General features: G+C 38.2%; 1 protein-coding gene across 8 annotated transcripts in view; it reads right to left on the bottom strand.

Annotated features, from left to right (window-relative positions):
• PRCP (prolylcarboxypeptidase) overlaps nucleotides 1-12,956 on the bottom strand; it is a 77,372-nt gene that overhangs the window by 23,717 nt on the left and 40,699 nt on the right. For all 8 annotated transcript variants that reach the window (XM_060160135.1, XM_060160133.1, XM_060160134.1 and 5 more), the window contains 4 exons: nucleotides 11,291-11,392; nucleotides 8,034-8,215; nucleotides 7,640-7,797; nucleotides 6,786-6,958 (listed from right to left, as the gene is read on the bottom strand). In XM_060160135.1, coding sequence (XP_060016118.1) covers nucleotides 6,786-6,958; nucleotides 7,640-7,797; nucleotides 8,034-8,215; nucleotides 11,291-11,392 — 615 coding nt within the window. The remainder of the gene's footprint in view (nucleotides 1-6,785; nucleotides 6,959-7,639; nucleotides 7,798-8,033; nucleotides 8,216-11,290; nucleotides 11,393-12,956) is intronic.

Genomic DNA, 12,956 nt, shown 5'->3' on the forward strand with positions numbered 1-12,956 from the left:
TCCTGCATGTGGACACCCCCACTGGACTTAGCTCTTTCAAAATGCAGCACAAAACTACGGAGTAGACCCATGCAATGCAGAGAAGAGCATTACGTTCAAGCACAGCATGGTAGATGAGGCCGGGTGACAGTGCAAGCTGGGCAGGGGGAGAAGGGAGTGCTGATATGCAGCAGCAAGTGGCCTAATACTCTCGAAGAGAACAGTAACAAGTGAGTGTGACTCACATGCTGGCATCAGATCCCCTCTCAGAGCTAGAACACTGGGCCTCTGTCAGGCAAAGAAAAGGAGTCCCTATGAATAGCCATCTCTGCAAACAGCAGTTACTGTCACTCCCTAAGAGACACAAGCATGGCTGGGGACTGGCACCAGCTGACAATACTTGGGTTTTGGCAGCCCCACTTACACAGAGAGAACATCCTGGTCAGAAACTTGGCCTCTGCTGATAGAAATTCCATGTCCAGATTAAGGGCAATCCTGGGCCCACTGTCCTCTGTGAGGTCAGAGCACCCTTGGAGTACTGTGTCCAATTCTGAGCACCACACTCTAATAAGGACACTGACCAACATGAGGAAATTCACAGGGGAGCAATCAGGATGGGGAGTTGAGGAATAGTTGAAGAAACTCTATAATTGGTCATTTGAATCATCCCCAATCTTTTACTATTGCAAGTAAGGCTACAATAAATATCCTTGGGGCTAAATCTATCTACCTATCTACCCTTGTTTTCCTGAGATAAATTCTTAGAGGAATTATTGGTTTGAAGGAAATAAACATTTTTTAGGCCTTTGCTACAACATGTCAAACTGCCTTATAGGAAGGAAGTACCAGCTGATAATTCTACCAGTAAGATAGACAGTAGGCCTGAAAAATATCACTTAAAATTTGTTTACAAATATTTAAAATAAGAGAATTTTGTTGTTTTAGGTGTTTCTAAATTTCCTCTCTAACTCAAAGGTTCTGTGAGTCTAAGCATCATCCTCTAGATAAAAGACACACTCTCTACATTTCTCTATGTACAGTTGACCCTTGAAAAACACAGGTTTGAACTGAGTGGGTCCATTTATACACGGATTTTTTTCAATAAATATATAGTCAGCCCTCCATATCCACAAGTTTGGCATCCATGCATGGACATTTCCACCTGAGGTTGATTAAATTCACGGATGGGAAACCCATGGATACAGAGGCCCACTGACTATACTACACCATTTTACATAAGGGACTTGAGCTTCCATGGATTCTGGTATACACAGGGGCTCCTGGAACCAATCCCCTGAGGATACCATGGATACTGAGGGAATTCCATTAAGAATTTTAGTAGCCAAGAGTAAATAAAGTTTTCCCCAAAATACTTAAATTATACTAGCAAAACCTCAGCACTATTCCCATGCTTATTTAAAGACTAGTAATTCAACAGGATATATTCATATACTTTTATTAAAGATCTATAGGATACACAAAATATGTAAATGTTAAGCCGAACCATATGAAATTGCCATGTTTATAAGTCAAACACAAATATTGGCATTTTTGGTTCAACCTCATATAACACTTCAGCTTACGCCTGATAATTTGCAGGTATTACCCATCTGATGAGGGCAAGCACTTGGTTTGTTGATTATTTACTTAGGGACTGTCATCTAATCAGACAAGGAAAGCTTCTCTGCCAACCACTGCCATCCGAAATACTCAGCACTGAGGTAGCCCCTGTACTACACTTTCCATTTATTTTGTAGACACTAGCAAACAGTATCTTCTAAACAATTTCTACAAAAGGCACAGCATTCCTACTTAGACTATAAATCTACTGATAAGGGGGCAGCTGGGGCTGAGTCTGCTAGTAAAACTATTGACTATTCCTTGAGGTCAGGTGCTTTCCCTACAATGACCCGGGGAGAAACATATAATAACCATCTGCATTTCACAGGGAAGGAAATAAGCTCAGAGAGGTCTGCTACAGACACACAAATTTAAAACTGTGAATATAAGTTCTGAACCCAAACTTTGGCTACAAAGTCCTGGTATACGAATATCTCTTTGATATCATATAATAACAATTATATGCATATAACTAGCATCAACTTAGTGCTTACTATACACCAGGTCCTATTAAATCCTCATAATGACCCTAAGAAGCACTATAATTATTATTATCCCCATTTTGCAGTTGAGGAAATTAAAGCACAGAGAGGTTAAGAAACTTCTCCAAAGTCAAACAGCTAGGAAGTAGCAGAACGGGGATTCAAATGCAGACCCACTCTGAAGTTTCCATTTGTAACCACTACACTACACACACTCAACCTAGAAGTTATAATATAAGAGAAAAATAACAACACGTACAGTACCTAAACATACCTGTAGCCTCATGCTTAATTTTGTAAACAAATATGTTTTTATTCTTAGATTATATTTTTCTAAGTTTATTTGTTTTAGGTAGAAACTTAGATAGAAGGGATTCTGTGGCAATATAAAATTATAAAACTTCTTATTATGCAATAGTGAAAAGGAAACTGTAAAAGAGTAGAGCAAAATGAAGTTCAGGAAATGGACAGACTTAATTCACTTTCTACTTCCTAGAACAAATGTGAACATTCAGGAAAAATGTAAAAAGAGCATAAGAGGTCCATTTTAATAATTCTGTGTTAAAGAGTAGAAATTATGGAGATAGTAGAACATTGTAATCTTAGTACCAAACTAATCAACTCTGTACCCAAATATTTAGGTTCTGCTCTTTGACCCATGTACACCAGAGAAAGTGAAGATAACGAATTGTTTAAAAGCTTTAAGTGTCCCTGTACCTATGAGGATAAGCATTTGAATAAGAGAGAAAAAGAAGGCAAAGAAAATGTTTTTAAAGGAGAAGGAAAGAAGATAGGTTTTAAAAAAAAAAAAAAAACCCATCTCTTCTCAGAGAGTATGGTCCATCCACATTAGAGAAAGGATTAAGCAGATACATTCAGCTTTTCTAACAGATTTTCTTTCTCTAAGGCTTCAATACGCCTCTCACCCTCACTCAGATAATCACATTAGTTTTGTCATTAAAAGCTCCCTTTTCATAGAATGCACCTAAACCGCTTAAACCACCCAGAGAGGTCGCATACATTATCAAACACCAAGACAAACGGAAGAGATTTTCAATCTTATATCTTATTATTTCACTGTATCTATCTGCCTGCTCAGGAGGCTAAGCCAAAAGATTTGGTGAGTTATCAGCTGAAAAATGATTCCAAAATAGACAAACTCTACAGTATCCTTTAAAACTGGTCATTAAGCTGAGAACTGAGAACTAGCAGTTTTTATGCTGACAGAGCAGTCAAATGACACAGAGGTTTTCTATTTCCCTTTTCTCTTCTTCCTTGTGTTCTATCAGCCAAGTCCATGATTATTTCTGCATGAATGTTGCAGCTTCTGTTAACAGTAAACAAAAGCAAATGGAGTCTGAGTGTGCATGGCTCAAAGATAAATTAGAAAGAATGATATTTGAGTTGACATGGAAAATGGCATTCAGTTGCTGCATGTGGATACTTCAGAACTGTACAAGGTCCAGGCAGAATTGGAAATCATCTGCTTTTTTCATAACCCAACTATTACATATTATCTCACAATCCTAAGCCTGAGTTACAGGCTCAGAAAAGGACGACTGTTTGTCAGCCCTTTAAAAAGGAGGAAGTGTATCAGAGGGAGGAGGAGTCCTGGTTAAATGGAACTATCCAAGTGAAAGAGCAGTCCCCAACTGGGTACTGTTCCAGGGATTAGGGGGTTGGGAGAACAGAGAGGGGGTCAAGAAAGGAGAAACAGAATGAACAGTGAAAGAAATTGATCTGAAGCTAAGAGTTGGGAAGAGAGGCATGTAGTGGAAAAATTCTGAAATCAGATAGGATAAAATTAGAGATAGATGTAGGCAATGGAAGTTTCTCAAGCAAAAGTCAAAGAGAGATTACTTTCGGTGGGGTGCAGGCAGGAAACAGAATTATAAATATATCATAAGCAATAAAGAATTCCTTAGTATGTCAAAAGAAAGGATAAAGTTGGTAAAAAAAATATTAACTGGAGGAAATGACAAAAACAAGTCCTGGATAAAAGAAGAGAAAGGTGGGCTTCCCTGGTAGCGCAGTGGTTGAGAGTCCGCCTGCCGATGCAGGGTACACGGGTTCGTGCCCCAGTTCGGGAAGATCCCACATGCCGCGGAGTGGCTGGGCCCATGAGCCATGGCCGCTGAGCCTGCGCGTCCGCAGCCTGTGCTCCGCAACGGAAGAGGCCACAACAGCGAGAGGCCCGCGTACCACCAAAAAAAAAAAAAAAAAAAAAGTGAAAGGTGATTGTGAGGCAAAGACACAAAGTTATCTTGCCTTAAAAATAAACTTTTGGGCTTCCCTGGTGGCGCAGTGGTTGAAAGTCCGCCTGTGGATGCAGGGGACACGGGTTTGTGCCCCAGTCTGGGAAAATCCCACATGCCGCGGAGCGGCTGGGCCCGTGAGCCATGGCCGCTGAGCCTGCGCGGCCGCTGAGCCTGCGCATCCGCAGCCTGTGCTCCACAACGGGGTGACACCACAGCGGTGAGAGGCCCGCATACCGCAAAAAAATAAAAATAAAAAAAAATAAAATAAACTTTTAAAATACATATGTACACAAAAGATAAAAGAAAGATTGTGCTAAATCAAAAACAGATGACAAAATATTTGAGATATACTCCACTAATTTTGAGTGATTATTTAGGAGAGAGAGAGGATAGAATATATATTTACATTTAAGACTCAACAGCAAAATATCTCAAAAGGAACATTAAAGAAGCGGAGATAAAACCAGTTAGACTGTTCACTGTTCCAAATCATAAACAAATGAATATTAAAAAGCTGTATTCCTCTGGCATTTTTTCTAAGTCAGGGCGGTAAACTACAGGCCCCAGGCCAAAGCCAGCCCACTGCCTGTTTTATAAATAAAGTATTGTTGGAACATAGTCTTCGTCATTCATTTAAATATCGTCTATGGTTACTTTCTGCTAGAACTACAGAGTTGAGTAGCTGTGACAGAAACTACATGGCCCACAAAGCCTAAAATACTTACTATATAGTTCTTTACACATAAAGTTTGCCAACCCCTATTCTAAGTAATGAGGGAATTGCCCATATGTTTTTATCATCTGACAACTCAGTTGTTCTCCAAGTGGGCATAAAGATGCAAATGTAATTCTCACTTTGTACACAGAGTTCAAAGTTAAATCTGATAGTTGTCACACTGTGGCCAGCAATCTACCCAAATCTTCAGTCAAGTCTTCTAGTTCAGTGCAATGTGGGAGAAGATCATAGCCTCTGAACAATAGTAGACTTGAGTTCAAATCCCACTTCCACTACCTCTTAGTTGAGCTTAAATATCCTCTACCACTACCTCTTAGTTGAGCTTAACTATCCTCTCCATAAAACTGGAATTATAACTCTTTTTTCCCACAGTATTTTTGTGGGGATTAAATGAGATAGTATATATGAAAGTGCTTTGTAAATAGTAAAATAATACAGAAAGATAAGACATTATTAGCACATAGACATTTATGGAGACTCATCGGTTCGGATTTAGTTTTTCTCATTATTTTGATCTAGGTTTTCTTACCATGAGAGAGATCTGTTCTTTAAAATAACTTTGTATTGTCAAAATTCAATTTAATTCAATATGCATTTACCTCTGGCTTGCTATGTGCAATATACTCACTGGTCATTCTACTTTTTAGATGAAGAAAAATATCTCTAATAGCAAATGATCTTGTTCCATTTAGGCTACAAAGTTTTAAACAAGGTGTGCATTTAATAATTCAAAGGGACAGTTAAATTTAAAGTGCTTTTGAAACCTGGTTCTTGTATTACCAATTCTACCTACATTCACAGCATTCATTCTAGCTGTAGAGTCTGCTGTATTCTCTAAATTTAATAACCATCAAGTTGGCCAGCTTTTGTTTTTAAAACTAAGAGGAATGCTCTTTACAAAGGAATGTTTAAAAAGAACACATACAATAAAGAATTCTGGCATGAAAAGAACCTTAAAATCTATTGTGTCAAGTGTCTTTAAATTTTCCAGAGTGTTTTCACATCCAATATTTTATTTGATCCTCAGCACATCCCTATTGAGAACATAGGTATTGTTATCCCATTGTGCAGAGGAAGATACGGAGGCCCAAGAAGAGAACAGACTTGCCCAAGATCACGCAGCTGGTAAATGGTAGTTCTGAACAAGGAACCAGAGTCAGTGCTCTTTCCACTCTACCTTGCTGTGTGGGGATCATGCCTTTATGATATATGTAGCACTTAGAATGTGTTAGCAGTTGACTGAATCATAGCACTTTGATAGCAGCTGCGATTTATTAAGCACAGACCATGTACTATATAGCTCTATGTGTCTCACATATATAAACTGTGTATATGAAGTGCAGAGCACAGAATTTGGTACATAGTAATTATTCCATTAACAGCAACTATTGGTCTTATTTCTAAGAGTTGGTTCTTAGTTCTAAGAGTTGTAATTCATACAACTCTGTAATCTCTGCATTTTATCTCCATTATTCAAATGAGAAAACTGAGGTCCAGAAGAGCTAGGTAACATGTCCAAGTTTGAGGAACCAGAAAGTGACAAAAGCCAGGATTTGCCTAGGTTTGAGGTTTGACTAACTTCAGAGCCCCTTTGTCACTAGGACTTCCTCTGATGTTGAAAGTCAGAGAATGCACCAAAAAGAAAAAAAAAAAAGGAGAGAGAGAGAGAAGTATGTGATTAAAAGTGATGAAAGGACATTTTCCTATTACCTTGATAGGCCAAGCAGGCAAAGGCTGTAAAAAGTTGGACTCATAAGGGTAGTCCACCATTGCCAGATTCACCCAGGTTTCAGAGATCCAGTCTTTCAAATGCTGAACATCCTGAGATTCTGTTAATGGAGTGCATAAGTGAAGGGCTTCAGAAAGCCAGTGCAAGCCAGTACCTGAGAATAGAATCAAATTGTTGGAATCTAATAAGCACTGCTCAACAGAAGGGCTTTACAGATCATTCATTCTTCACTTGGTATTTTAGAAAACTCAGTCTTCTATACAGTTTCTCCAAGAATGCTTTTTCAACATTGAACAAAATATTTTTAGAACTGGTTAATCTCGTGATAGATAAGTTGCCTATCTTCATGAAGCTTACCAGAATTAGTATTCTGAATCATTCCCTCTTGTAAATAAATAAATGGAACATACAGAGCAATGAGAATGCATAAACTACAACTAAATAATACAAATGGATTTATCTGACAGTGCCGAGCAAAAGACAGCAGAGACAAAAAATACATACTATGCAATTCTGATTACTAAAAAATTCAAGAGCAAGCAAAATTAATCTATGGTTCTAGAATGCAGGATAGTGTAGCCTGATAAATGCAGAGGTAGTATCTGAAAAGGGCTTGAGGGGATTTCTTGATCTGCATACTCATTACACTATATATTCACCTTGCAAAAATTCACCAAGCTGTGTATTTTGATTTGTGTACTTTTCTATATGTTATATTTAAATACATATGTTATAATTAAATATATAAAAAGTTTACTTAGAAAGTGGGAAGTGTTAAATTTTATACTTAAAAGGTAAAAAATCCCAAGATTCCATTCTCTTAATTAAAGCTTACCCTTTTCTGTGAGTCGACTAATGGCATCCCAGGACCTGCGGATACTCTCTGAACAATTTGGGCCACTTTTCCTAAAATCTGTAGTTACAATCTTCATAAATACACCACAAGGTACCATATTCTCAAACTGCCAGATGGGGGCAGAGGATGCAAGAGCTCTAAATGGTAAGAAGTCCAAGGAAGGAGAAAAGAAAAAAATGTAACTCATCGAATTCAAGTTTTAAAATTGAAACTTATATTGAACAAAAATGGTGAGAAAAATAACAGCTGTTAATGAAATAGAAATGAAAAATCTCAGTACAACAGAATAGAACATGTTTTACCCAAAACAAATCCCTACGGTTGCCTTGACAATTATTAAGAAAGTGCTCACATCCAACGTAAGTGCATTTACCCAACCACCAAATGAGGATACTTCATCCTGAACCAGGCTGCAAGCATGCCACCGTAAGAGCCCCCTAGGGCAATGACAGGTTGATTTCTAGCTCCTGGGATTGTTCTTTTCAAGTATTTGATTAATGTTGCAAAATCAGCCAGAGCTTGCTCTGTTGTCAGAAAATTCAAGTGTCTGGAATCCTAAAGAAAAATAACAAAGAACATGGGTATAAATGTGCACATAATAGCAGCTTAGGCATAGCATAGATCCAGAAAAAAGCCAGATAAGCTTTTCTCCAAATAGAATTTCTAGGCAACTGAGTTAAAACGCCCAGTCAAAGCAATAGCAATGCTGATTTAAACTCATGAAAAAGTGACTTTAAGTTTGTGGGAAGAAGATAAGGTATTTTGCATTCAATGTAATTTCTATTAAATGCTATTTACCAAAGACCTTGTTGAGGTAGTAGAAACAGCAGAGACAAACTGTAAGTAACAGTTAACAACAAATGTGATAGAATACAATACTAATCTTAACAGACAACTACTCTATTCTAATTTTATTTCAAATCTTGAAACATTTACAATGGCTACCATATAGGCAAAGGTAAACTAAACCCTGTGGAAAACTGAAGTAAGAATCATCAGTAAAAATAAAACTCATCCTTCCTCATCAGAAAGATGATTATTACGTCTGATATACCAACAACTGGAACAAATCAGCCTGCCTGATGTACAAGTATAAAATTGGAGTTAAAAAAATAAAATAAAAACAGCAACCTATGGAACAACTATTTTCAGACATTGGAAAACAAGCAACACAAGACTTTGAGTCCTGAGAGAAGGATACTCCACAAGTAAGTTCCATGATCATCTAGTTCTCTACCTAGGGAGAATTTCCTCATTGCAGTATAGGGAGGTGGAACTGAGAGTCCTGCTTAGCTGAGAAGGCTAATGAAGTGTCTCCTTTGAAAAGGTGAAAACTAATTCTTCTCCTTTTGAACTTGGGGTGGACTTAGTGACTTGGCTCTAACACGAATAGAATGTGGCAGAAGTGATATGTGACTTCCAATGTCAGGTCATAAAAAGCACTGCAGTTTCTACCTTGCTCTCTTAGATTGTCAACTTTGAGGGAAGGTGGCTGCCATGTCAAAAGGTCACTCAAGCAGGCCTTTGGAAAAACCCAAGAGGGGATACCCTGAAGCCTCTTACTAATACCCAGAATCAGTTTGTCACTCATGTGGATCTTCCATATGAGCAGAGAGGGTCCTCCAGCCTCACTCAAGTCTTCAGATGACTGAAGCACTAACTGACATCTTAAGCTCATGAGATCCCCTGAAACAGAACCACCTAGCTGAGCCACTCCTAATTCCTTACCCACAGGAACTGTAAGATAATAAATGTTTTAAGCCACTAAGGTTTAAGGTAAACTGTTATGTAGCAATAGATGACTAACACACCTACATACCCGTATCAGACTATCCTATTTGACCTTCATACTTTAGTCTCACCACTCTGACTACTCCCATCACCTGGTATATTTTGGAACCAGAGTTCCATCTTTCCTCTTTCCTACTCCTTTAACCTTCCCTCTTATCCAAGATGTATGCTTTCTGGCTTCTTACCTTCTCTCTCATTGTCTGTCACTATTCTTTACTTCCAGTTTTCATGGCACTATGTATAGCTGAGTGCAGTTTTTTCCCAATTCTCACAGTATATCTGTAATACTCCCCTACGCTACTGACAAATTCTGTGAGTACATGAAGGGAAGGAAGCATATCAAAGACAGCCCTTACCGCCATTTTGCTAGCAACATATGAACCACAGGGACCTAGGAGAGGAGGTTATGTTTCTACCTGCAACAAGCTGACTACCTCCCAATGGTTTCAGGACCTGTCAACTCCCCTAATCAGATAATTATGCAAAATAATAAGCTAAAGCATAGAGTTTCCCATGTAGCCTAACAAATATCAGCAAATTGCTCTGCTTTTCATTTATAAAACAAGGACTATTTATTATTTATTTATTTATAACATGAGATAATAAAACCTCTGAAAATAAAAAAAAGTCCTTTCAAAACAGGAAGCCTAGAAAATGATTAACCCCAATCATTTCTAACTCATATTTCTCCAAAAGCATGGTATGTGTATAACGGTGGTATGCATGATGATCTTAGGTAGTGAGCAAACATTTTTAATGTAATACTTGTTTTATTTCAATGTAATTTAGAGAAAAATAGTACATAAAGCCTTACTAAGATAACACTAAGTTTGAAAAGTGAGTTGTGGGACTTTCCTGGCAGTCCAGTGGTGAAGACTTCACCTTCCAATGCAGGGGGTGCAGGTTTGATCCCTGGTGGGGAGCTAAGATCCCACGTGCCTCGGGGCCACAAAACCAAAACATAAAACAGAAGCAATATTGTAACAAGTTCAATAAAGATTTTAAAAATGGTCCACATCAAAAAAAAAAAAAAAAAAAAAAGGGGCTTCCCTGGTGGCGCAGTAGTTGAGAGTCTGCCTGCCGATGCAGGGGACACGGGTTCGTGCCCCGGTCCGGGAAGATCCCACGTGCCGCAGACCGGCTGGGCCCATGAGCCATGGCAGCTGAGCCTGCGTGTCTGGGAGCCTGTGCTCCGCAACGGGAGAGGCCACAGGAGTGAGGGGCCCGCGTACCGCAAAAAAAAAAAAAAAAAAAAAAAGTGAGTTATTTAAAGAAAAATAGTCAATGAATAATAATACAGATGGCAAATTCATATAGCCAGAATCACAAGGGTAGTACATGAGTGACTCAGTTGAGGAAAAGGTGTCCTGGCTTATTAAGTGTAGATTTATAGCTTTGGCTGAGGCCAAAGCTCCTTGTGAGAACAGAAAGGCCAGAAGGGAATCCAAGTGGCCAGTTGGCCTCACTGAATCACAGTGATGATTTGTCCTTATTGTATTGAAAAACACCTTACTAAGCAAACATTTGCGCACTCATTACATTTTTTTCCAGTGGTAGACCCAATAATTTAAGTGTATAATTTATAAAGCAGATTATTTACTGACATTTTTTAAACACTGAAAAGTTCCCTCCAATCTCTGCAGCCATAGATTAAGATTTGCCTGGTGAAGGCTAGCCTCATCACACTGAGTTAAAGGCTGATCATTATACATAAAAAGTAAAGATTAAATACAAATTACTGAAATTTCAGGCAGTTCAACTTAAAGCTATCATTTCTTTCTTACAGTGGGACATGTAATTAGAAAATGTTCTAAACTTAAAAGTAGAAAATACACTTACCTTGAAGGAGTTGGCACCAAAGGGTAGGGACTCTCCATAATATCGATGTTCAGCAAACACCAACATAGCTTTCAGTTCCTCAGCCACATCCCACATGAACCCCTAGGAGGAATTTACAAATTCACAGGATAAAATCAGGTCGTGAAAAAAAGTCTGAATCTCTTTGCAACTCATGAAATGGACCAAAAAGAGTTCTCTGAGAAGCTGCACAATTCATATTTGTTCCAGAGCTAAACAATATAATTGCTGTTTCACTGTTGCACATCAATCTCACACTGTATTAGAGTGAAACAATTAAAAATAAGCCCAAGTTGCTCAACTACCAGTCATTCCAACTCTCCTTATTCTGACACTCTAGCCTCAGAATCAACATTATGTCTAAAATAGCCTTCAAATTGCACTGTGTGCCAAAAAATCTAGGAAAGACCTGCGGATAACTAAGTTATCTGTCTACTCACAGATAACTTTTATTTATAACATGAAAGAGAACAATACAAATAAACATATTGGACTCCCTTGGGTTTTAGGTTAATCTTATTTACATGAAGATAAATAGTAGCTAACCATAGCTAATATTAATTGAGTGCTTACAACTTGTCAGATACTCTTCTAAACACTTTATATGTATTCACTTAATTATCACAACAATCTAAGAGATAGGCATTTTGATTATACCCATTTTACAGACAAGGACACTGAAGCACAAGAGTTTAAATAACCTGTGACAGTCACACAGCTAGAAAGTGGCAGAGCTAAGATTCAAGCACAGGCCATCTGGCTCCAGAACACAACCACATCAAGTGCAGTAAGACCTCCTTATTTCCACACATAATGCTGGTCATTAATCAACCATTGCATTTTTTCACTTACCTCAAATTGTGCCTTCAGAATCCTTCTTAACAAAGCATTCTAGGTGCCCAACTTCAATCGACTAGATTTAGCACAGTCGATCTAGACAACTCGACTAGATTTGTCATTCCCTGTGTACATTATTGCTTTTTAATGAGCTGTTGCTCCCTAACAAAGACTAAGAACCTCTAAGGTTTTTTTGTTTATCTTGACCAATAAATGAACAATTAAAAGGGCTGTATGCATGTGAGGACAGAGAATTTAACCTGATATCTGTGATGGTTTCAATAACCCCCATTTTCTCTCTTAACACCTTGCTCATTCCCTGCCATGAATCTACAGATTCTGTAACACCAGCTCAAGATGCCCTCCTCTGCCTGTCCCCACTATGGCTTACTGATCACACCCTCCGCTCAACACCACTGTGCTAGGTATAGATCTCTATTACTCTGCTGCAATATTTGCTTACATGTGTGTCTGACCCTACCAGACTATGAGCTTCTTAAGGGTAAGGATCATCCATCAAAATAGCCAGAGGAGTTGACCTCAGGGTTTGAGAGGAAGCAACTGTATTGATTATTTACCTGCACCTATTTCAGGGTGTTTTATTTTTCAAAAGAGGTCCATGTAACATATTAATATTAAATAACATTATGTGTCAGCATTGTTCTAAGTTCCTAATTCTTATTTGCCCTCATAACAACTCAATTAACTAGACATTATTATAACCGTTTAATATATAAAAACTAAGGCACAGAATAAGAAACTTACTCAAAGTCACAAAGCATAGTGGCAAAACCAGAATTCAAATCTTATC

Source organism: Lagenorhynchus albirostris, chromosome 9 (assembly GCF_949774975.1).
Source record: "Lagenorhynchus albirostris chromosome 9, mLagAlb1.1, whole genome shotgun sequence".
Lineage (NCBI taxonomy): Eukaryota > Metazoa > Chordata > Mammalia > Artiodactyla > Delphinidae > Lagenorhynchus > Lagenorhynchus albirostris.